The sequence below is a fragment of the Dunckerocampus dactyliophorus genome, chromosome 12, assembly GCF_027744805.1.
Source record: "Dunckerocampus dactyliophorus isolate RoL2022-P2 chromosome 12, RoL_Ddac_1.1, whole genome shotgun sequence".
NCBI lineage: Eukaryota > Metazoa > Chordata > Actinopteri > Syngnathiformes > Syngnathidae > Dunckerocampus > Dunckerocampus dactyliophorus.
The window spans coordinates 28,018,265-28,044,822 of NC_072830.1; the positions used below are offsets into that span (position 1 = coordinate 28,018,265).

Sequence of the window (26,558 nt, forward strand, 5' to 3'; positions counted from 1 at the left end):
TCTAATTCATGCATTACGTTTTTTTTTTTAAATTTTTTACGTACAATATTCTGTTTTGAATTCTGATTATAATCATCAACAAATTAATGATAAAATGTCGTGTCTGCAATGCTGGTCTTGTATCTACAGGACTTGGTATCAGATCAATACCAACATTTGCAGGATCACCTGCTCCAATCTAAGGAGTAAACATCCAGAATTCTATGATCAGAAGCGCTGACATACATTTACAACAACTGTTCCATGTAATTGTATTCATTTATTCCATGTGTGTCTTGGCTGCACTTCTTCCACTAGTGTATTTCTCACATATTTTTTATACAATCAAATTTCGGCTTCTACGTGTTGCCATGTTAATCTAATCTGACCAGGACCAGCCCTGGTAAGTGCAGAGTGCTGGCCCATGTCGCATACTCACGATTAGAAATGAGGCTGTTTATTTCAGCCAAAAATAATGCTCCAAGAGCCATCTCCAGTGTTCTGGCTGAAGTTCTCATCCAGGATGATCTGGAGAGGAGCTTCTGATTGGTTGTTGAACCTATTATTCAGGAGGAAACAATGCAGATTCAGGTGTAGTTGGCCTCAGTAGACTGACTGTTTTCAAAATCCAAATGGCTGCACTGCTTAAACTCTATTTATTCAAAGACAGTAGCGAGGATAATGTTCTTTACATGGGGGCAGAAGGAATCCAGTCATTTGGACTTCATTTTTGGAACTGATGAACTGTGATCTCATTAAAGTTATTTATGCTTAGCTGATCACAGTATCCAGAAGGATTTGCTAGGTAGGCTGTGGCGATGAATGCATCTTCAGTTGCTGCTGCTCTGAGGGGACTGGGCAGTTGCTCAGGAGTACTCAATAAGGGATGCACGGGTCTATAGGCAGGGCAGTAGACAGCGGCGGTGGGCAGTGACAGAGCAAGGGACAGAGCTGAATTTAAGGCTGGGATATGGGTGGTGTTCAGACGAATTGGCCCTAAACCACCTGACATTTGATTTTGGGCCTCCAAAGCTGCCGAAATGAAATAAGACACATATTATTTTGTGTAGTCAAACTTCATGTTTTCTTTTTTTTTTTTAGAACAGCATTACCTGTCTCACCTAGTGGATCAAAGGTACTGCAGAAGCCTGAATTCAGCATCCTCTGTCGTGCCTGTTGAGACACAGTTTTGCTCGTGGTGACACGAGTACAAGAAAATGACAGTTTCAGCTTGGTTAACCCCTTCATCAGTGGTTCCCAAAATTTTTTCAGTACCCCTTCAGACATGTGTACCTCAACTCCTGCAAAACTAGTGTCTGTAGGCACACAATCAAACATCTTATCTTCATTATTTGTATTTCTCACCTGTTTGATATATTTGAAAGTGCTCATGACACCAAAATAACACTAAAAGACATATTTCCTGTGTTAGATGTGTGCTTGAATGTTGACAGAGTTATCCTTTTTTTACATTTTTCGCTAATGAAAATCAAACCTATCGGAGAATGAAGGAGGAGAAAGAAGTGACGTCAGTTGGAGAACACACCCTCTCTGAGCTAAGCATGGAATAGTGTTTGTCTATTCTTATGGTGCATTTTTTGTTGATTTTCTGTTATATATTTTTATTATATTATGCCAGGCTTTTGTTAGAACACTCGAGCAGACAGTAAGCCTTTTCACATTTACAAAAGATGCCATTTGCTGTGTCACATTTTTGAGATTATGTTGGGCACATTTTGAGGACAGATGGTTTGATAATGCACCTCAGGTAAAGTAAATTTGGCACTGAATGTGTATTTCAGCAGGGGCATTCTACCACCAGCTGTGCCGGCTATCTTTCCCCGAACCAGTTTTACCGTGGAAAAGCCTGCCAAGATGGCAGTTAGGAAATCCACATTTTATTCTATACATGCCAAATTTCAAGGGTAGCTAAACAGGGACCACTGCTCACTCTTCTTGTATCTTGCAGTCTCTGCATAGATTTGTGAAGTTCGTCACGTACCTAAGCGTTTCATAAATAAGTCTTTGAGGTAGTGTACGTTACGTGACGCGCAGAGGTTGCTTATCATGGCCACATTCGCTGTTGTTCAAGGGTAGCTAAACAGGGACCACTGCTCACTCTTCTTGTATCTTGCAGTCTCTGCATAGATTTGTGAAGTGTCAATCACCGCCAGTCAAACAGCTTACCTGTTGTGGCGGATTTTTGTGCGTGTTATATCAGATGCTCAATGAACTGCTTTGTCAGGAAGCGAAAGCAGCTCTGGCCTTCGAAAATAATATACAGTGGAACCTCGATGAGCGTCATTAATCTATTGCAGAAGGTCAGACTCTAACCGGAACGTACGCTAACTGAATACATTTTTCCCATACGAAATAATATCAATACAATTTTTGCAGTTTTACAATTATAGTTTTGCATGCAGAAAACGCATATAAATATAAATGATGAATCAAAGGGACAACATGAGGTATTTCTTGAATTCAATAGTGTTTTTCTCACCTCATGCCTCTGCTTTTCGTTTGATCACGGCTGCAAAATAACAAAAAATGGAGCCAAAGAATGTTGCAAGGGCCAGCATTTGATAAAGGTAAGAAACACTCCTGAAATCAAGAAGTAATTCATGGCAAAGCACGAAGGTGGCGTCCGTGTCGATCTCTCTGCCGCATCATGTCTTTGGCAAGAATCACGTCTACATGAAGGTAGAAGTAACCTTAAATCTTCATTTATACCTTTCATTTGTCATTTATATGCATTTAGAATGTTTTCATGCATATACAACTTTAATAATAAAACTATAAAAATGTCTTTTGTATTAACAACTACTACAGGGTCAACTGCTGATGGCATCATAGAAGGAGCTGACTTACAGTTCCCGTTTAGGCTGTTAGCAAGGACGTTTTGTGATAAAAATACATTGAGACCACAGTTGGACTCACACAGTGTATTAATACCACAACAAGACGTGTGCCATATTGCCCACTAAGTGGACAATGTATGCAAACCGGGGAAAAATTTCAGCGTACATTTTCAACAACAGAAAAACTTACTACCGGAGCGTAGGCTAACCGAGGTTCCACTGGACTGTCAGCTAACAGTGCTTATTCTGAAAATGTTGAAGTAGTAATGTATACATGGATGTAGTAACAATCGATAGTATGGCAATGGACATGAGACGCAAGGAGGGCACAGACTTGATGGACGAAGACTGTACCAGACAACTTTATATCGAGCTCGGATCATAACATTGCGGCATAGTTACAAACAGTGTGGACAAGCCATGTGTGATGAAGATTCTGACTTGCAGAGCACATTTACTGCATATACTTTCCATAGGACAGGTGGATATCAGCAAGGAGTCAGCAGATACATGTGTAAGACATTCACCATGTATGTCAAGGCATGTCAGGTCTACTCGAGAGCTGAACTTATACTCATATTTCAATCTGCAGAGAGCATTTTATGTGTATCTTTATCCTGGTACAGAGAAATTCATGATATCAACCATGTACAGTGTATTAATAACTATTCATCACAACACAATATCAGTGAAGGTTATTTTTGTGTTATTGTTGTATTTCTCTTTCTTAGCTTTGCTGTGCACCCGTGGCTGTGTTTTGATCAGTCTGGTCTGGCTTAAGAATGAACTTGATTTATTCAGTTTATTTATTTAAATAATTTAAATATTTAAGAATTATTATAAAGTGTTCCCTCGCTATATCACAGTTCACCTTTCGCGGACTCGTTTCGCTGATTTTTTAAATTCCATTTTTACATTTTTGTTAACAGCGTATGAATGCGCATGGTGTTCTGCGTCCTTGTGGTGTATTAGACCAATCTATCGGGGCTCTGTTGTGTGTGTCTCTTATTGTATTTACTACTGCTACCATTGGAGGGTGTTGTATACTCATGTGAGAGTTGAAGACGCGTGCAGCTGGAGTAAAGATGTCGTCCCTTCACCTCGTCACAGTATGTGTTTATGTGCCTGTACAAGCATATTAGGAACCCACAGTAGACAATAGCTGGCTAAATATAGAGCCACAACAGTCCTGATTGACTGAGGGAGAACCTGACCATTGTGTTCGGCACCCTGATTGGCTGTAGGCCATTGTCAATCAATCTCCTTCGTGCCCTTTCCTGTTGTAGTCAATGGTCGCTAGCAAACTATCTAACCGGAAAGTACGACTACAGGAGCAGTATGTTTTAACAGGGAAACAAAAACCAACGGCTTCCGAGCGAGGCAGTCTGAGGAGTGAAATACGCATGAGTCCAACCTCGTAGATTGATCAATAAAATTCAAACGAAATTTGAACTTTGAGAGTGTTTAAACAAGAAAGAAATGTGAAAAAATGCCTGTCTGAGAAGAGTGTATAACGTGTATGGTGAGGGATTTTACAGCCTTAAAACATATAATTGTAAAAAAATATGGCTACTTTGCGGATTTCACTGATCACAGGCTATTTTGGGAGCCGATCCCCTGCGATAAATGAGGGAACACTGTATACAAACATACTTATTTGTTCATATAGTGCACACAGAACTTCTTTCTTCTGCACTCTACTCCCTGCAGACGCTGTTCACGTGATGAGGCGTTCAAGCACACCCCGTAACTCAGAGTGTTAGGCTTTGAGACACCTATGTTAGTCACGCTGTTTTTAATTTTTATTCAATTTGCGTACCCCTGGGGGTACACATACCCTACTTGGCTACCTAGACCCTACATTTCTACAGAAGATCATTTTAAAGTTAACTACACTAGAAGGGTTTAGTCATCAAAACCATCAAGAACTACCTCCTGTGTTAAAAAGTTCATGTTCTCCTCCCGCTCTTCTTGGAGCCTGGTTCTCAGTGCTTGGAGCTCCTCTTCTGACTCTGCCCTCAGATGCTCAAAATAATGCCTCCTATGAGACTTCAGTCTATCATGTTCGGCCGTTCGTTCTTCGTCAAGTGCACGGCAAATTTTTCTGAGAACAGCTTCACGGTCCTGTCTGAACTCACAGACACATAGATACACAGGTACATAGATAGTTAGCAGCTTTATGCAAACAATAGAAGACCAATTTCAGCAAGAGGGGTGGCCAAGGAAGAACTCGGAACATTTTAGTGTGGATCTGGGTCAAGGAATTCATTTTGTTCATTTGGCAATTCAAGTTTTATCAAAAATAAATTCTTCCACCGAACATCTGAAAGTCACCATCTTGTTGCAATACATCTCTAGGCCCAAATTTTTTTTTTTTTTTTTTGAAGGGTTCTTAAAACCCTTCTCTCGCAGATATCGTCTGATGGTTATTGGACTGCACTCTGCGGCAGTCACAACCTTCATTTGGGCCGAGGATCGTCCAATGTCTTGACTGCGGCTCAGGGCCAGTGACTTCTTTTTTACTTGACTCTTTGTTCCATAACCCTTAAGATCTTTTAAGAAGTTTCAAATGACAGCATGAGGTATTTCTTGGATTCAATAGTGTCTTCTCTCTTAAAATGATCCATTTTCTATGCCGCTTATCCTCACTAGGGTTGCGGGTATTTAAGATCCAACAATGCAAAATGTAAATTCTTGCAATTTTTCAACTGGTCTTAACATTATGATCAGGAGTGTATGTTCTTTATCCAAATGTAGCATAAGTATCTGAAGGCAGAACTTATAATTGCTGAAATAACCCCGTGTGTCTGTCTAACTGTCCTTGTTGAATTGCCTCCACTGTAGTAGTTACTATGTAGCACAAAACAGGCTTACATAACAGGGAAGCTTTCAATGTGTGGGCGAGGTAGCTCAGTCAAACACAAGCACGATGTCCTTGCCATGCGAACATTCTCACGCCATTTTTCCAAAATAACGACTTGTCCAAGTTAGAAGCTGAAGGTGCGACTGGGTCTTGTGTTACGATGGTGTTTGTCGCTCTGCTGCCGCCTGCTGTGTGTATGCTTTCTGTGCAGCTTCAGCCGGTGTGGGTGGAGTCCCCAGCACACACCTGCAGGCAATCTCATCAGACTACCTTCTTATACTCAGCAGCAACTCAGGACCAGTGCCAGATTGTACTCCTTGCTACCTGTTCCGCTTCGTCCGGCTCCTTACCTGTTCCCCGCTTTCTGGCTCACCCTTGTCCCTCTGCTCAGTACTACTTCCTGTCACACTAGTTATTGTTCCAGCTCAGGTTTGCCTGCAGTATTTCTTAGTTGCATTCTAGTTATTCCTGTCAGCCTTCTGCTGGCAGCGTTTTGTGTTTTTCTACTTTTGGTTTGTGACTTTCCCCTGTGTTTTACTTTTCCCGCTCGGGACACTTTATGTTATTAAATACCTTTTGTTTCTATTTTTGGTCTGACTCCTTGCGTTGGGTTCCGCCCCTTTTTACAAGTGGCGACTCCCACTTGTGACATCTTGTTTCAAACCGCTGTCACTAGCGGGAGCTTTGTAGCAATTTTAAAGAGAAAAGCTGCAGCAGCAGCAGCGTCCTTCGAAGCCTTTGTTCGTCAATGTAATGTAGTGCTGAAAATCAGCAATGTAATGCTTGCCATTGCACACATTAAATTATACTTATTTAGCGTGGAAATTAAGGAATACAATTGATCCATCATCTACATTGAAGCCAAAGTTTCGAAACTCTTTTTCCAAAAGCTCAGTTTTTATGAACGACTGAAGTTTGTGTGTGGACGATAGGAGAAAACATTTGTTTTGGTGTGGACATAGCCTCATAGAAATCTTTTGCAAAGCTGTGTCTTTGTGTAATTGTGTGTCTGACCTGAGCTTAAATTGTTCCTCATCTGGCTCCTTCTGGACAGATTCAGATAATCCTTCTTTCTGGTCAGATAATTTGTTCAACAATGCTTCCTCTTCTTTCCTCTTGGCGAGAAGACACAGTCGCAGGGCCCTCAGGAGGTACATATACACAAACTCAGTATTCATCAGATGTCCAAGAATTAAAACATGATTTTGCATTCTGTGGTGGTGGTAATTTGTACACGTGGATCTGGTGTGGAACTTGCAGTGCTTTTGGTGCAAAAGATTGTCAATAACCTCAATTGAGGAGAACAAAACAAAGGCCAAGAGTCAATGTTTATACTCCCAATTGAATGGTGAATTTGAGCAACTCAACTTGTAAATCTGACTATAGTGGCTCACTGCATGTCAGGAATAAAAACTCCTTCACAACAATGTCACTTCTTCACAAATGCTGTATTAAGATGACCTTACCTCAGCTTTTCTTTGTACTCAGTTTTCAGTTTCCTCTCCTCCTCTTCTCCACTTAGGTCCATATGTCGGAGACGCGTCCTGTGCTCCTTCTCATACATCAGTCGCTCAATCAACTTGTCTGCCTCTCTCCTCAGCTCATCCTGGAGAAGGCGAATTCTATGTTTTTCTCCGTTCAACCTCTCTGCTTCCTCTCCTTCCTCTTGCTTCAATTCCGTTTGACAGTAATGCATTTTCTTCTCTCTCGCTCTCTTGAAGAGATTCACCGTATCATCTTCCTCTTTGTGTAACCTTTCCTGGCAATAAAGCATTCTCTTTTCCTTCTCCCTTCTGTATTGTTGCTCCTCCTCTTCTCTCTTAAGCTCCCCCTGGAGAAAACTTATTCGCTTCTCTTTTTCCCTCCGTAATTGTTCCACTTCTGCTGCTTCCTCTCTTCTCAGCTCCTCCCGGTGAAGCTGCATCCTCCTCTCCTTTTCTCTCTTCAACCGCTCTGCTGTCTCCTCTTCCTCAATCCTCAGCTTCTCCAAATGGAGACGCATTCTTTTCTGCCGGTCTATCCTAGACCACTTCTCCTCTTCCTGTCTGGTCAGTTCCTCTTGGTGATGCCATATTCTCCTGTCATTTTCCCACTTCAGTCGGTCTTCCTCTTCCTCTCTCCTAAGCTCCTCTTGGAGGAGACGCATTCTCTTCTCTTTGTCCCTCTTTAACCTCTCAGTCTCCTCCTCTTCCTCTGCCTTCAGTTCTTCCCGGAGACCACGTATTCTCGCCTCCTTTTCTCTCCTTAATTCATCCGCCTCATTTTCTTCTTCTATTCTCAGGTCTTCCTGGTGTTGGCGGATTCGATTCTCCTTTTGTCGTTCTAACTGCTTCACCTCGTCTTCTTCTCTCTTCAACTCCTCTTGGCAAAGATGAATTCTCTGTTTTTCCATTGTCAAAACTGTCACATCCTCTTTTTTTTCCTGCTGGGAGAGCTGGATTAACTTTTCCTTTTCCCCAATTAACCCTCCCACCGCCTCTTCTTCCGCACTCCTCAGGTTCTCCTGACTGACTCGTCTTTTCAATACCTTTTCCCTCTTTCTCATCTCAAAGTTCTCATCCTCCCTTCCAAGCTCTGCCGGCTGGCCACGCCTACCTTTTTCTTTTTCCCAATTAAACTGCTTTGCTTCATCCCTTTCCTCTTCCAGTTCTTCTTGGGGGACATGTTTCTGACCCTTCTTCTTTAATCGTTCTGTGACCTCCTCTCCCTCTTTCCTCAGCATTTTCCTTTCTGCCTCCTCCACTTTGTCTTTCCGGCTACTTTTCTGCTTTTCCCTCTTTATTTGTTCCAACTCCTCCTCTTCCTCTGTGCTAAGTTCCTCTTGGCAGATATACATTCTTTCCTCCTCCTCCCTCTTCAACCGCTCATTCTTACCCCCTCTACTTAGACCATGGTGAGGCGGTGCTCTTGTCTCCCTCTCCGTCTTCAGTACATCCTCCTGTTGCTCTTTTTTCACCTCCCCTTGGCGTAGCCACCTTCTCATTATATCCATTTTCAAACTCTCTAAATCTTCCTCTTCTGCTCTCTTCAGTTCTTCCAGGTAGAGGAGTGCCATCATCTCCTCTCTCCTCAGCCGCTCTGCCTCCTCTTCCTCGTTCCTCAGATTCACTCCGTGGTGCGTTGCTTTTGTCTGCTTTCCCCTTTTTAATCGCCCCATCTCAATTTCTTCCTCTCTTCTCACCTCCTGCTGGCGGGCACGCATTCTTGCTTCCTTTTGTCTCTCCAACTGCTCCATCTCTTTTTCTTCCTCTCTGTTCAGCGCTTCCTTGTGAAGACACACTTTTGCCACGTGTTCTCTCTTCAAGGACTCTATCTCATCCTCTTCTTCTTTCCTCAGCTTCTCCTGGTAAAGCCTCATTCTCTTCTCTTTCTCCTTCTTTAGCTGCTTTAACTCCTTCTCGTCTGTGATCTGTTTGTCCTGCAGGAAGTGAGCGTTTCTCCAGTCCTTCCTCATTTCATCCTCCTGGCCGAGTCGAATTCTAGCATCTTTCTCCTTCCTCGATTGCTCATCCTTCTCTTCTTCTCTTTTCGGGTCCTCCTGTTGGCGACGACATGTCAAGTCTTTTTGTCTCTTTGCTCGCTCAGCCTCTACTGTCACGCTGCTAAGGTCCGCCTGGAGATTTTTTCTCATATCCATGTTGTTCGACGATTCCTGCTCCTTCTCTTTTATCGGTTCTTTCTGGACATGATTTACGGTCTCCTCGTCTTTATTAAGCTGTTGCATGTGGCGTCGCATTCTCGTGTCTTTTTTCTGTATCAATTGCTCCACTTCCTCCTCCTCCTGTCTCCTGAGCTCCTTAAGGCAGTCACAGATTCTTCTCTCTTTCTCCTTCTTTAATTGTGCGACCTCCTCATCTTCCTCTGTCATCAGCTTCTCTTTTTGTTTATATATTCTTATCTCCTTCTCCTTCCTCAGTTTCTCTACCTCTTCCTCTTCCTCCTTTCTCAGCTCATCCTGACAGAACTGCACTCTCATCTGCATCTCCTTCTTAAAGTCTGCACTAAGCTCGTCCTGGAGGAGACATTTTCTCATATAAATGTCCATCTTCAGCCGTTCCACCTCCTCCTCTTCCTCTCTCCTTAGGTCTTCCAGGCAGAGACAGATTCTTCTCCCTTTTTCCATCTTCAGTTGGTCCACCTCCTCCTCTTCCTCAGTGCTGAGCTGCTCCTCGCAGTGATGTATTCTGATCCCCTTCTCCCTCATAAACTGCTCTGTCTCCTCATGTTCCTCCCTCATCAGCCCCACTTGGAAGACTGTTGCTCTCACCTCTTTTTCCCTTTTTAACTGTTCAACCTCATTTTTTTCCTCTGTACTGAGTTCCTCCTGCCAGAGATATGTTGTTTCCATCTCTCTTTTCAACTTCTCCCCTGCCTCCTCCTTTTTCTCTCGACTCGGTTTCTCCTCGCTGAGCTGTCTTCTCGTTTGCTTTTCCTTCATCGGGTGCTCTGCCTCCTCTTCTCCTCTCCTCGGTTTCTCCTCGCTGAGCTGTCTTCTCATTTGCTTTTCCCTCATCAGGTGCTCTGCCTCCTCTTCACCTCTCCTCGGTTTCTCCTCGCTGAGCTGTCTTCTCATTTGCTTTTCCTTCATCAGGTGCTCCTCTCCGTCTTTCTTCAGCACCTCCTGGTGAATCTGTATTCTTATTTCCACATCACTTTTCAACTTTTCATCTCCTTCACTACTCATCTGCTCCTGGGGGATACAAATGATCATTTCCTTCCCACTCTTTAAATGATCCGCCTTCTCCTCTTCCTCCCGCCTCAGTTTCTCCTCCTCGTCTTCCCCCTTCTCCTTTTCCCTCACTAATTGTTCATCTTCTTCGTTCCATAGCTCCTCCTGGCGGAGATGCATTCTTGCCTCCTTTTGTTGTCTCTTTAAATGTTCCTCTTCTTTGTCCTCCTGTGTCTGCAGCTCTTCTTGTTGGACACGCAATCTTAACTGAACACCTCCCTTTAAATGTTCCTCTTCTTCCTCCTCATGTTTACATTTTGCTTCCTGGCAGACAAGCATTCTTGCCTCACTTTTTATTTTTAAATGTTCCTCTCCATCCTCCTCCAGTCCTCTAAGCTCTTCCTGGTGGAAATGCATTCTCCCCTGCCCCAATGACAGCTCTGTCTGTACCTGTTGCCAAGGTGATTCAAAAATATGCATCTAGTTAAGACACAGTGGTGTCACTGCCAAACTTTTCTGAGAGAATGCCATTATCTTCAACGTCATCAAACCTGAATAGCAGCAGTGTAAACAATACAATTTCTTCCCGTCTGCTGCCTGAAACACTCGCATGTACTACTGTGGAATGTTGACGCCCCTCGTACTGGTTGACCAACGTTGACATAGGCAGTTGTCGACATTGCCGAAATTGAAACTATCCATTGCTTGCACATTTTTCATTTTGTCACCTTCACACTCCTATTATTCTTTGTTTAAACTACGTTGCGCAAAACATTAATGCACAGGACGGCCGCCGCCCACACGATAGAGAAAGCTACCGCGCTAACTAGTTAGCCTCCACTTTGTTTGTTCTAAACTTAAGAAAGTGTTTCAAATGGAGTGGGGAAGAAGGACAAAGTAAGACGCCAAAAAAGTACCACTTCCACATGGAATGGGAGGAGAACTTTTTTTCGAAATGGCTGACTACATGCGCTGTTACAGTAATGTAATCTACGGTACTCTATTGTCTCATGAATGTATCCTTACTGACTCTTCGTGACCAGAATACAAAATATGACTTGTCTTTCATTATTTTTGACTAATAACAGGCCATAGTCAACCACAAAAAAAGCAATCATTAATGAATTTTTTAAAAACACGAGAGAGAGCGAGAGAGAGATGTTTGAACCGCGATGTAGCGAGGGACGACTGTACAGGGCTCCTAAGATAGTCCGTCATAAACAAAAGTTCAAGAAGCAACCAAAAAATGCAGAGAAAGGCGGCTGCTGAACTTGCCAAGGATGAACACGCACAAGTTCGATATCTTTCCTAATAAGTTGCTGTTGAAACCTTTACTTGCCATCTACAGACTCTAAACTTATGCAGAACATTGCTGGACAACAGGAAAGCAACTGAAAATCTAACTAAACATTAACTACACACTATTGAAACAACTGCAGACACCTAATTATAATGACAGCAAAATATCTGAGAAGAACAACACAGTAAAATTGAATTGCGCTTTGCGCTGCGCTTGGCGGAGGTAATAAAGTTTTGATACGTGAACATTTCTTCCATTGACTTGTAATCTAAGAAAAAATAGTAAATGGGTGGAGAATTGAGGTTAATGCTGCCATGTTTTTATATTGAAGCTTACTTTGCACTGAAAAGGAAGTCACTGTGTGCACACGTGTCACATGTTTTACTGCTGCGTAACTAGACAATAGTTATGTTGTGGTACGTTGCGATGATGAGGATGTTGACAATACTACAACACATGTCGACATTTATGGCACAACTTACATAGAAATGGCCCCTTGTCGACAAAAGCGGTCGACCATGTACTGTACGTACTGTGCTGTATGTCGTCTTTTTAATAACATAGACTAACAGACTCAAACGGGTTCCACTGCGCTAAGAGAATAAGCCACGACATGAAACTCAATAGATTTCGGTGAGGATAGAATTCATCAGTTGACGTGCAACTTCCTAACTTCAGCTTTTATTATCACCCAGATTTTTATGAGGGGTATAAAATATGGTGAAATTCCATGTAGTACATACTGAGAAAGGCCTGCTCAATTACCTTGACAAAAAGATGCGGATGACAGGACTGCTGATGCAATTCTCCATCAATGGCCACAATGGCAGCGCTACTGGTGTATGGTGGTTGAGACTGCGATCAAAGGCAAATTGAAAGGGATAGTTCGGATTTTTTGACATGAAGTTGTATGACATTCCCATCAGCATTGTAGTTTATTAACAGAGTCTTACCCCCACTTGGTCTCCTAAGTCCAGTTCTGGTCGGGTTTCGCTGCTGAAGAACGTAGTTCCATATGGTTGCTGGGGAAATTTAAGTAAAGAGGCCCCAGCAACAAACTGGAACTTCATCAGCGAAATCCGACCAGAACTGGACTTAGGAGACCAAGTGGGGGGTAAGTCTCTGTTAATAGACTACAATGCTGATGGAAATGTCATACAAGTTAATGTCAAAAAATGCGAACTATCCCTTTATGTGCAATTAAGCAGAAAACACAATAACCAATAATCAACAGCTTACTCCTGGTGTTTTGACGGTGTTTTTCTTCACCTTGTACGGTTCGACTTGAGAAACCCCACTTGCAGGACACTGAATGTGTTCATACCAGTGATCCTCCCGGACGCTGTCCACATCTTCACCAAAAAAGTCTGTCCCTGTTTCATCCAGGCTTCAGAGTAGTGAGAACATAATGTCAACACACATACTATACTATCAAATAACAAATAACGGATCCATATCATATTAAGTTTAGCCCTGACTAAAATGGTAAAATTGATGTAAATACTTGTATTGTACTAGAATGGCAACATTTTGTGCACAGTTGTCTCATATGTAAAGATAATGATTATAAAAATAAAAGTACTCCTAAATTGTTCCTAAGTACTTTCCTGAGGTGTAAATAAATAAAGTGAGCTCTGAGTTCCTTTTGATTTTACAACATTACTAATATAAACATAAAGGTTGGCACAGTGGAAATGATTTTTAAAAACGGCACTTCAGAGCAAAAAGGTTGCCGACCCCTGCACTAGTTTTTATTGACCGAATAAAGTCAACCTTTTCCATAGTTACTACAGTAAACATGGTAAAAACTGCAAACCTCTTGGAAGTACTGGCCTCCTCCACAACCCCTTCCTTGTTCACATCCACTTCCAGCTGACTGCTGGAAACAGAATCATCTGAGTCTAACTGTTAGATACAAAAACAAAACTTGTCAATTCGTGTATCAGTTCCTGCCAAAGACACAAGATTCCTTTCAAATAGAACATTCGCAGACCACAAATTAATGTCCGTTTCCTATCCCAATAGGCGTATGCATGACCCAATATTCGGTTTAGAACAGGAGTAACTCGGGGGTAATATTTGGGTTTTCTGTGCGCAACCGTGTTATTGCTAATATTCCGGTTATGATTGGTTATTTGACTGCATGTAAATGTACTAACTAACACATGTACATTATATGGAGATCATTAGGCTCAATCAAAGTCAGTCGATTCAACTTAACAGAAGCTACTGTCAACCACGTTGATGACTTCTGACTTCATCCTTTCCAAGTGGTTCAGTTTGTGTCCCCTCTGTCCTGTTTCTCAAACTGAGCTCAAAGCAGCAACTGGATATGGTCACATTGCAGATCCACCAGCATTTCTTGTTTGCTTATCTCCTCGCTGCTTTGTGAGTACTAAGGTGGATACACACTGAGGGTTTGACCAATGCTCTGAGGAACCTGCAAACCCACATGATAGTATCATAACAGCAACCTGAGCCAATATCAATCCCCTCAAAGTTAGGTGAATCTAGGTCCTGAAACGTTTAGGCAGATGTGAAGGAAATTCAGTAAACTCTTTCACTGACATAATTAAGCTCAAACACGACATTTTGGGGAATTGGTGAGAGCAATGAGTCGATATTACAACCCATTTATCTGCGTAATACAGTAACTCCTGTTCTGAGAAGATGCTGCCGTCTTCAAAAAATATTTAAAGCTGGGCATCATGCTGCCTTTTCCACTCCAAATTCCACTGCTGTGAAGATGTCCTGATAAAGTAAACTCATTAATGTTACAAAAGGTGTTGCAATCATCAAGAGGGTTGTTATAACGCATAATATAACAGCTACTCACTACAGGGGTTTGGGTAGACTGATCGTTTTCCTTGCCCTGATTGGCTTCTGAGTACTCAACAACATCAGTGCACTGGATGTGTTCATGCTGGTGAACCACCCGGTGATTGTAGACTTCATCACATGAAGGGTCATCTTGGCTACTGAGAGGAAAGAAAATAAAAATTAAATATAATAGTTGATAAACCTTACACAGAATATTGTACCAGTTAGAGTGCAAACACATGGAACAGCGTTCACTTCAAACTGTAGCTTTAGTCTTGAAGCAGTCATTTGCTTTAGGGATAGTACGAGTTCGACAAATCTGATCAAAGCCTTTTCCATTTATGGCAAGAAGAACAAACCTCTTGTAAGCCTCAGTGTAATTATCCTCCCTTTCTTCAGAAGCAGAATTGCTGGAGTCCAAAAACTCTACCAACAGCTTTAGGTCACAAAAAGAAGAAAATAACTGGCATCACATCACACCCAAACACACAAATAATGACAACACACGCAAGTTAGAATGCCAAATGTCGTGAAAGTTTTCACAGGATGCGTCCTGTTTTCACATCCTGCCCTGTCTTTTTTGTGATGTTTTTCATTGGGCATTAAACTGACAGGCATTCTGCTGCATGTGATGTAATCCCTACCGTGTGGGTAAAAGAAAAACATATGCAAAGCGTTAATCCTATGACGCTTGCAGAGTTGGAAGTCTCGTAAAATGGGCGACTTCATCTACAACGGCATTTCAAATTCCCAAGTTCCTTCAGCTTTAGAGGGCACATTTTTCCTGTGCCATTCTGTTTTGGGGAATAATTTTGACAAAAAAAGTCCTTGTTGCATTTGTAGCGGCTAGTTCCACAGAGAACCTCATAAAAAAGCGCAGTGCGGGCTCTGAACTCTCATTAAAAAATGTGTTTTTCCACATTTATATTGTTGCTATTATTTTATGATGAATTGAAAAAAAATGTTATTATGGCTTAAGTTTTGTATGTGTTGCCTTGACTTCGGCTGTCAGTCAGTCAATAATTGTTTTAATTTTATAATTGTAACACTGAATGGCAAACTACATGAACTAGAAGGCCAGTTGAAGGCTACTATTAAACTATGAACAGAACTATTGATGAATTATGTGTGATTATCTTTACTGCCATGTTGAACTGAATTGCAAGTAATTTATTTTTTATTTACTATGTATTTTCTTATTTTTACAAGATGCTGTTTTGGTTGCATATGGTTGTAACATCTCTGTATGCAGTGCAGAAAATGAGGCAGGTATAGCTGAATCAGAAATATTTAACTTAAAAACTATACTTACTTTACTTAAAAAAAGGCATAAAAATAAATTTTTTTGTATGGGAAAAAAATTTACCGTGACACTACAGTGTCTAATCGAACCGAACTGTGAATTTCCTGTATCGTTGCACCCCTAACAAATATAAACTGTATCCTGTTTAGCATTTTTGACTTCATCTTTAATTGAAAGCGATACACTGGGGGTGAGCATTCCGTCGAATCGCGAGCTACCGGTGGATGGCCAAGGCAGTTTGGGTCGATCGCATATATGTCATTTCATAGATGTCATATGACATCAGTCAGCTGTCATGAAGCTCCCCTCCTGATTTGCTCTTGCTCCCCCGCGGTAATGGTGAAGGTCACGTCTCAAACTACACACAGAGATGCAACTTTTGTCTTTATTATTCCGATTATGGATAAACTAACTCAGCTGTAAGATGCCTATATCTGTAACAAAAGTTATCTGTTCACTTGTAGCAGCTAGTTATGTCAACAAAAGTGAATTGTCTGAGGAATTACGTGTAATTATCTTTATTACTGAATTGAATTGTGACTTATTTGTGAGCGATATCAGCTACTTTCATTACCTGTAAACATTGAAACTGTGAATGTGAAATACTAATCATTAGTTGTTTTTATATAATGATTTCATATATTATTTATATATTTTATATATTATGTTATATATACATATATATGCTTTATAGTAAGAGATCATGTTGACTTACAGCTTGCATGCTGAAAAAGTGCATGCATCCCGATATACATGTACAATTTATACTCATTTATCAAGACAGTAAACGTATATTTTCTATATTTATTGTAGGAGGTAGCTCTTTGGGACTTGGTCATTTTAAAAGTAGCTCGCAGGCTGAAAAAGTGTGAGCACCCCTGCTATACACTTATTTATTCTGATAAGACTTTGACCTCTTGAACTGAGCAAGTGTAAACGTGATGTATTGTACTTGAATATAAGACATTCAAAGCACACGTTAAGCACATACAAGCACACTCAAAATAAACTATATTATACCCACAACTAGGGGTGTCACAAGATCTCGTGTCACACAATCTCCCAAGATAAAAACCTGACAAAATTTCTCGTTCAGTTAAAAAAAAAGTCTCGTGTGCACAAGCCCTGGGACGATAATAAATAAATGAATCTCACAAGAAATGAAAATGAACTCAACAATTTTGCAGGCCCCCATACATTGCCATGTGCATGCATGCGTGTCTGTTTTTTTTCTTGTGTCCCGCCTACAAACAAGCAGGAAAAGAGTTCACTATGTGCACTGGTTTCAGCACCTCGGGGCGTTTGTTCCATTGAACAATGGCATGAACGGAGTGAGCCCTATTGTCAATCTTTTTGTCTCGATGGGTGGAGGCAGCGCTAGTAGCATACACAAAAAGTACAGAAGACTGTCACGTAGTAGAAATTATTCTAGTAGATTGCAATATATTGATGTACAGTGTTCCCTCGTTTATCGCGGGGGATAGGTTCCCAAAGTAGCCCGCAATAAGTGAAATCTGCGAAGTAGCCAACTTCACTTATTTACAATTATTATACATGTTTTAAGGCTGTAAAACCCCTCACCATACATTTTATACACTTTCCTCAGACAGACATTAAAATTTTCTCACATTTCTCTCGTTTAAGCACTCTCAAAAGTTCAAATTTGGTTTGAAATTTCATTTGAATTTTAATGATCAATCTACAAGAAATTAAGTGACTCACGCGTATTCACTCCTCTGACCGTGGCTCGTCCTGGCACCATTCGGCCGTAGCGCTTTTGTGTCCTTGTTAAAACATATTGCTCTTCCCATCGTCCTCCTCCTTGAACCGTAGATCCATTTAGCCGCTTAGCTTCCTCTTCTTCTTCTGTTGTTTATTGGCGGTTAGCAAGCAGCTCACAAAATCAGCTAGTTTGCTAGCGGCTATTGACCACAACAGGAAACGGCACAAAGGAGATTGATTGACAATGGTCTAAAGCCAATCAGGACGCAGAATACAATGGGTGGGTTCTCCCTTATCCAGTAAGGACTGTTGTGGCTCTATATTTAGCCGGCTATTGTCTACTGTGGGTTCCTACTATGCTCGTACAGGCACGTAAACATCTACTGAGACCAGTTGGTGCTGCACACGTCGTGAACTCTCACATGAGTATACAAGACCCTCTACTTGTAGCAGTAGTAAATACAATAACAGACACATACAACAGAGCACCGATAGATCGCTATGATATACCACAAGAACGCAGAATACAATGCGCATTCATACGCTGTAAAAATGCAAAATTGCACTTAAAAAATCTGCGAAACAGCGACTCCGCAAAAGGTTAACCGTGATGTAGCGAGGGAACACTGTATATACTTTACTTAAAATATAAAGGTAAAATCTCATCTCGTCTCGTTGGCCCAATCGCGTGTATCATCTCGTCTCGTGAACTGAGTGTCTCGTGACACCTTTAACCATAACCATTACCGCAAGAATCCACTGATAAAAAGATCCTGACAAAGTGAAAAGGAATACAGTACTACATTACATTTGTGACTTTGTGTTTGTGGAGAGGAATACAGTGTAGAAGTAGTTGACTCTCAAGAGGCATTTAGAGTCTATATAACAACAGATGACTACTACATATAGACACTCACTGCAGGGACTTGACTTGGCTCCTCTTTGTCCTCTTCATCTTGGCTGCACGGAGGAGGGAGAAATGAGGTGAATTTAACGAAGATGATTTTAGTAAACATGAAAACATTGAAATTATAAACGTCATAAAATTTATTGTTGTATTTTGTCTTGTTTACAGATAATATGGATAATATGGGTAATACTTCAAATCTGACCACAGCCACCCTTCTCATGAACAACATAAAAACAACAAACCTCTTGGCAGCCACATTCTCGTCATCCACCTCTTCTTGGAGAGGGACGACATGCTGACTACCAGGGCAAACATAAGTACGGCACTCCAGAAACACTGACAGCTGACACAAAATAACAACAAAGCTATTTGTCAATTAACAGTTATTAACTCATTCATTATCAGTCAGTAGTTCAAGTTACAAATCAAGTCAACGACAAGATCCCAATATGTGAATGTGGATTGACATAAGGCATGCTGCTATCCATAAATATACTCAAATATGTACTGTCTATGAAATTAAGGCCAATGTAGAGTGGATGACTGGGATGTATGTAACGCATTTACACAACCTTTTGCTTTGGGGATTCAGTATTGCGGGCCAAAGAATGGATTTTTTTCCCAGATATTTTGGCAGGCTTGTCCAGTTTCCACTCCTGGTGTATCTGGATGTCTTCACCAAAGGAGTTGTGTCCAGGCTCATATTGGCTGTAGGGAGTAGTATGAGGATTCAACAAAGTATTCAACAGAGGTTGTTTTGGTAACTGTAATTCTCAAGGTCAGGGTTGGGGCCAGGATTTAACGGTGCGTGCATGCTTGTAGTCCGGTACACTGGTCCGCACCAAAAATACAGACTTGATGGTCTCTTTAGTGTGGTGTCGTTTACGTTTACGTTTGCGTACAGTTAATGATGGCACAGCTGATTATGGGGTACATACAGACAACCATTCACTCCTCACACTCACATTCACTCCTATGGACAATTTAGAGAGTCCAATTAACTCTTTCACTGCCAAAGACGTCTATTGATGTCTTTTCAAAAAGTAACGTTGACTGCAAAGACGTTATTGACGTCTTTTGCTTTTTTCGCGGGAGCTACAGCTCAAAGTCTTATTCATCTTGTGCGTGAATTTCTGACTTGTAGGCAATGTATTTCTGTCCTAGTAGGGAGCAACAATTGTCTTTTCCTCCAACCAGCAGCGACAGATTGTCAATGAAGAAGATGGTTTGCGAGAGGAAAATGGCGAAACACATGCAGAAATTGAAAGTGAGACAAAAAATATGGGCAGCAAACACTGTCACAGAGCTTGTCTGGCGGGGGATCTGCCTTTAGTAGTGACACGATCGCGAAAGATAGCAGTGACATGGGTGATGCAGGTGACATAGACACAAATGCAGTTGACAACGGCAGTCGAAGCAACAAGCTAGTGGTTAGCGTAGCTGAGCCATGTGGCGCGAAACCGGAGCCTGACACCAGAAGCAGTTCAGAGTCGGGTGACTCAGAAACCGACCCTGATTCTTCTGATGAGTGGCTGCCGTCTGGATCGATCAGCAGCAGGGATTCATCCCCACATCCAGAAGACCCCACCATCACTCTGCTTGAATTTGTTTCTCTGCAGAAAAAGCTTGTTTTCTCTGTTTTTAGGTCAAAATCTGGTGTTTTTGTTGAAACTACCCTAAGTTCTACCGCCAATATCTAAAGACCCAAAAAGGCTAGAAACAAAGTCGGAACTTATATCTAAACTAGACCTAAATTAACTCCTAAGTCACTCAATGCAGAGCACATGAACACATAAAATACAGAAAAAATAATACAGTGTTCCCTCGCTCTATCGCGGTTCACCTCTTGCGGATTCGCTTTCAGTGCTTCTTGTTTTTTTATTACAGCATATCAATACTGTAACAGGCCGAGCCTGGCCCTTTAAGAAGAATTGCATTGTGGGAAGTTGAGTGTCTCTCTCTCTTCCTTCTCTCGTCTGTCTGCACCGCCCATTGTTTTCTGCCAATATTGGTGGATGTGTGTCCTCTCTATGAGCTTTTTATAATGTTCATTTTCACTTTTAAGGTGATGGCTTTTGTTTTTCTTTTGCACGCTGTCGCTTGGAAGACATAGCGAATTGAGAAAAGTTATGTTATTCTTCCTCAGTGTGGCTGCGTAGACACACACTGTATTCTTCAAGCGAGTCTCGCGTTCATGGAGCAAAGTGATGGGAGTGCTTTTATAACCACAAAATGTTATTAACATGGAATATCATAAATCTAGAAACTCTTGTGCATGGGTGATGGTGAAAATTTTATGAGGATAAACCCCTTGAAATGTATCTTCTCAATATTCAAGGGGACTACGCATCATAAAATGGTGTGTTAGCGCCACAACAAATTGGATTTGGTCAAAGTTCATTTGGACCAAGAAATGTGCATGTATTTTAAAAGTCTATTCTGAGGTCCGTGCTTCACAACTAGGACCACACATGTTCTCATCATTGCTGTTTTCTATAAAAGAAAGTAACAACAAACCTCTGGGTACCCTCAGAATCCTCATCCTCCCGTTGTCCTTTGAAACCTCTCTTCAGCTGACTATCAAAGGAAACAGAACCACTGGAGTCCATACTGTAGGGAGATTGGGAAGATAACAGTCATAACAGGAAAACATGAATGAGATAACCAAGAAAGTTTACAGTTTATTTAAATAAATTAACACTTCAAATGATAGCTCTAGTTTGGAATCAGTCCTTTAGATTAGGGATTCTCAAACTGGGGCTCAGGGATCCCAGGAGGTTCTGTGATTTTTTTTTTTTAAATAAATGAAGTTACAGAGTATCATTCAAAAGTGCACAACTATCAGCAGCAATCACTATGCCAATAACAGAAACCAAGAACAAATAGCTTTCACTTACATTAGGGTTATTGAATTTAAAATGGATTAGACTTTTTTTTTTTATATAATGCTTTTCAAGGCACCCAATGCACTTCACAGTCAAGCGATTCATTCCTCAGTTACACACGGGTGGTAATCTACATCTCAAGGCTGCCCTGGGGTAGACTGATGGAAATGTGGCTGCCAATTCATGCATACTGCCTCTCCAACCACCTGGGAAGCACTGGATGCAAGCTGGGTGAAGTGTCTTACCCAGGGATGCAACAACAGTGACTGGGTGAAGGGATCGAACCAGCAACCTTCTGGTTCCCGGACGACCTGCTCTAACTCCTGCCACCGCTGCCGCCCCAAACGGACTCCATCTTCAGGTGCTTGCAAATTAATCCATAAAACCAAGGATTAATCAACACCATTAGAGTGTTCACGTTTCTGATAGTCATTCCAATCGGAGGCAGTAAATAATAATAATATTGTTATCATTATGTTAACATTGAACCAGTTAAGTACGCTTTAAACTGGCTTTTAAGCAAAGTGGATTCATTTGAACTGTCCAGTCTTGTTGCTGAATGTAAAATTATTTGCATGAAAAAGGTATGAAGTAAGCATGCTGGCCACACAGTCAGGAGATATTGAAGATGTGGGTTCGAATCTCCGTTGGGCATCTCTGTGTGAAGTCTGCATGTCCTCCCGGTGCGTGCGTGGGTTTTCTCCGGGTACTCGGTTTCCTCCCACATCCCAAAAACATGCATGTTACATTAATTGGCGACTCTAAATTGTCCATAGGTATGAATGTGAGTGTGAATGGTTGTTTGTCTATATGTGCCCTGCAACTGGCTGGCGACCAGTCCAGGGTGTACCCCACCTCTCGCCCAAAGTCAGCTGGGATACGTTCCAGCATACCCCGGCGACCCTAATGAGAATAAGCGGCATAGAAGATGTATGGATGGATGGATAGAGGTATGAAGTATTTTGTTTGTAATATAAATAATTCCTATGGCATTAAGTACAATTTTTATTCTATTTATTTATTTATTTTAATCGGAAGGAAGATAAGGGGGTCCTCAGAAAATGTTCTGTCCTGTAAGCGATCTGTGATCCCAAAAAGTTTGAGAACCCCTGATTTAGAAATAGTACCACACATGTATGGTGTGGACAACAACAAACCTCTTGTCTGTCTCCTCTTCCTCCTCCTCTCCTCCCCCATCGACAACCATCTTTTGCCTACTGTCATAGCAACCAAAACTGTCGTCATAAACAAAGTCTGACGGGACCTGCAGCACACAAAAAAACAGATTTAGGAAAAAGGCTAATAGTCTTAAGGGAGCACTTTTATAAATATGACAAAAATATATCAAACCATGATGAAATATCTGAAACTCAAGGTCAAAAATGTTTTTTCTTACCAGGAACTTTTATCTTAAACCAGTGTATTAATCAAACAAGATAAAAGAAAATTTGTGTTTTAAATTTGTCACTGCAAAAAAGAATGACCATATGTATCCATTTATACTGCAGCCATTCACTCTGGGTCTTACCCGAGTTACTTCTTCATCATCGTCATGTTCATCGGCTGCGTCAGCCACATATTGGCTGCAGGAAAAATAAGAGAGGAGCAGATTCAGCAGAAGCTGTTCTTTACATAAAACAGTTTAACATGTTTACTGTAATGACACGCCCAAGGATACTACATAAAATCATTTTTTTACCTAATAACAACTTGGAAATGCATCCGTTCTGGAGTTGGTTCTATTGATCTACTTCCACAAACGTGGTCATTATTTGCCGTGAGCATGTGAACAACAGCAAACCTCTTAGCAGTCTCTTCTTCCTCCCCATCCATTTTCTGCTGTCTGCCACAACCACAACTGTCAGTGTCCAGTTGTGATACCTACAGCAGACAAAAAAAACACACAAAACAACTTGTCAATTGACAATTAAGCATCAATAAACAAAATAAATGGTGTGATATAACACAAAAGTTGTAACACCGTTACCAGAAACATACAAACACCACTCCAGGGTGGAAAAGTAGATCACAATGCAATCACCTGTTGCTGTGATAATTCAGGACTGCGGTCATCAGAAGGTGACTCGGTGGTCTTCTCTGTTGGACTTGTTTCACTGCTACTTGTAGTCTAGCATTGCACACACAAAAAATAGGTGTTTGCTTTGTTTCTGCTGTCAACACTTGGGTAAAACAAATAAATAATAACGAGGGATGTCCAATATTGTCTTTTTTGTCGATATCCGATATGCCGATACAGTATTGTCCAACCGTCAATTTCCGAAATCAGCCGATACCGATATGTGCAACATCACATGTCTCCTGTCGTAGTATTAACACATATCTGTTGTAGCCATGTACATTTTTTTGATCAACAAAAAGTCCAGGCAAGAAAATCAAGTGTCATCATTTTCATGTAGGCCTAGCACTCTTAGTGCAGCAACACGCTGTTTTCGTTTCCACGCCACACCACAAATTTCATGTGCACAGTAATTCTGGGCCAAAATTAACATATTTTGCACCATCAGATTTGAATGAAATTTCATCTGCAGATAGATATTTAAGTGAATTTATATCCTACGTACTGTACCATTTATCTTGCCCTGAAGCTCTGATCCATGAGTTTGAAACACTTAACATTCAAAGCCGCCGTATAAATCCGATACGATATTGAAGAGCAAGAAGTAATCTACCTAACAAACATGTATAAAAATGAAAATACACCTGATATATGAAAAAGTAGCATTTTCACAGACGTCCGCGTGGACTCTCCTAATCGAGCGCGCACACACAGTGTCAGATTTTACTGTCTCTTACTTCCAGGAATTGTAACATTCCTGCTCCTACTGAGTGTAAGCGGCATAGAAATGGATGGCTGGCAGGAGCGAGCTAGCTTGCTACTGGCCACCCACGATTGTTTACACGCTTGAGAGGCAGTTTGATGAGATCATCATTTGCACACGGGAAAATACGGGAGCTCATGAGCCTACATACAGCATTATGTTTATTATCAGATTTGATTATTATGCTTAGCATTTATATGCCAATATCGGGCTGATAAGATTGGTGCACCGATATTATCGGACATTCCTGATAAAAACACTTGCAAAAAAAAATTAATGTGAAGTTCGTGTCCAGTGTTTTCCATTCATTTATAGCACCACGGCTGTATTTGTACTGCTGCAGTTTGATTTGGAGCTACCTTTTGGTATCATAATGGCACCAGTGCAGACGTAAACGGTAGCAACTGGACCGAACCGCTATGCAGCTATCGGTGCCTCACATTGGTGCCAGCTGCCACCTTCAACAAGTGCTTGAAGGTCATATTGTGCAAACAACGTCTTATAAGTAATGCATCCCAACAGAATCCGGGCCTTTTTTAAAACTTTACTGCCGACCTTAAAACCCCAACAGCAAGTCTTATTTCCAACTTGCAGGCATTTCTCTGTCGCTATTACACCAAAACACGAATACCGGAAGCAGGTCGCTAGAACTGTGTACAAATGATCAGTTCCTGCTTGAATGGTGCGGAATGTATGCACTTCAACAGCAGAAAGTATGCACTTACAGTACTGTCAAATCTTGCACACTTTTTTTGCACTTTCACTGTGTTCTTCTGTATTGCTGCTGGTTTTGTTGTGATAATTACGACAATTTTTTGTCAAATGTATTTCATACTGTTGAATTGAGTACTTAGTTCTAATTTTAGCTTCATTATTGAATTATGTAAATGACTATTCTGTTCAACTTCCATGTCACAAAATTCCCTAAAAACAAAAAGGCATTTTGTATGTTTTCCTTTTTTTAAGTACCCGTTCAGGCACCGGCACTGCTTTGGCAGCGGTATTGGATAACTCATAAATGATACTCAACCTTATTTTTCCTCTTGGCAGGGATGGACATTTGACTAAATTACCATCACTACAACCAGACAAACGCTTAATGTGGTCCACAATGCATGTACCTGTGTTGTGGTAGTGTCTGATGTTTCTATCCCAGTGGTCTCATCTGATGGACTTGTATCACTTTCACTTGTATCCTAACATTGCACACACAAAAATCAGTTATTTTTAAAATGTTATATTCCGATGAAACAAAAGAAGAAAGCTAATGTGATGTTGAATTTTCATTTCATTAGGGATGGACAATTGATTAAATTACACTGACCGACAATGAGGAAAAACAACATCTACATCAACGTCAATCCATTAATTGAACGCAAGCTGTGATACCATCCCCAAAATCACAGCAACACTACAGCATTAAGGTCAATAGAGAGTGAATTTGTGGTATACAGTGCATGCACCTGTTGCTGAGGTAACTCATAATTCTCATCCTTAAAAAGTGTCTTGTCACACATTTGTGGCTTCATCATCTCCTTTGCTGGATATGCATCCGATGTTCTTTTAATCTAAAAGTGCACACAAAAACACAAGTGTAAAATACTGAAATAAACAGTCAAAGGGGTTCACATAAAAATCTGAGGCAGAGAAATCAAATGTTTTTGATCAACTACATAGAAAATGAATGCTAATTTGTTTTTAAATAAATGGAGCAGTCTACACGTGTGAAGAACGTGATTGTGACTGGGCTCCACATTATACGCAACCCAGCTGTTAACAGAGGTAGACAACAAGATGATGTTGCTTCAACAGAGCAGTTGGTGCCAAACTTCCTGCTGTCAAATTGGATGGATGCAGATGTCAACAACATCGATACATGCATTCCAATGTCTGGCCGGAATAACAACAGCGCCCCCGCATCATCATAAAGTTCACCAACAAAAAAAACAAGGTGGCATTCTCGAAGCAAAGAAGCAAGCTGAAAAGGTACGTACATAAATGAGCGTACATAAAAGAAAGTAACTTAAGGAAGCAAGGGGAAATTCAAGGCACTTTATGCCAACTGCAAAATCTTAAATGGAGAACCGGAGGAAGCCAAATTACATGACAAAGACATCAAAGATCTGGACAAATACTCAAGATGACATCATCTCGACTACAATGAAATCACAAGACACAACTCACAAAGACTTGATGCAGCTGGAAGTCAACAAACAATCGGCAATAACGACTCCACAATAACGTAAACAACGCAAAATGTAATAATATTAAGAAACAATAATATTAAGAAACACATTTCATTTTGTTATTGTGTGATTCAGTAGTCAATTTTTTTCCTTAAGCATTCATATATTCATCCTCAATGTATTTAATTTACTTGTAACACATATTCTAACTTATTTTTATAAG

The 26,558-nt window shown here is 41.0% G+C and overlaps 1 protein-coding gene across 9 annotated transcripts in view; it reads right to left on the reverse strand.

Annotated features, from left to right (window-relative positions):
* Positions 1–65: 65 nt before the first annotated feature.
* The window catches only part of LOC129190806 (trichohyalin-like), a 37,886-nt gene continuing 11,393 nt past the window's right edge, over positions 66–26,558 (reverse strand). For 4 of the 9 annotated variants that reach the window (XM_054793416.1, XM_054793414.1, XM_054793412.1 and 1 more), the window contains 17 exons: positions 25,613–25,717; positions 25,271–25,345; positions 23,351–23,437; positions 23,009–23,190; positions 22,838–22,892; positions 22,467–22,573; positions 20,942–21,034; positions 18,997–19,132; positions 18,667–18,767; positions 18,432–18,474; positions 14,849–14,925; positions 14,506–14,647; positions 13,486–13,574; positions 12,909–13,056; positions 12,435–12,524; positions 7,167–10,819; positions 1,163–6,843 (listed from right to left, as the gene is read on the reverse strand). In XM_054793416.1, the coding sequence (XP_054649391.1) occupies positions 6,510–6,843; positions 7,167–10,819; positions 12,435–12,524; positions 12,909–13,056; positions 13,486–13,574; positions 14,506–14,647; positions 14,849–14,925; positions 18,432–18,474; positions 18,667–18,767; positions 18,997–19,132; positions 20,942–21,034; positions 22,467–22,573; positions 22,838–22,892; positions 23,009–23,190; positions 23,351–23,437; positions 25,271–25,345; positions 25,613–25,717 (5,517 nt within the window). In that variant the 3' untranslated portion in view covers positions 1,163–6,509. The other 5 variants (XM_054793419.1, XM_054793417.1, XM_054793418.1 and 2 more) reach the window with 5 other exon arrangements.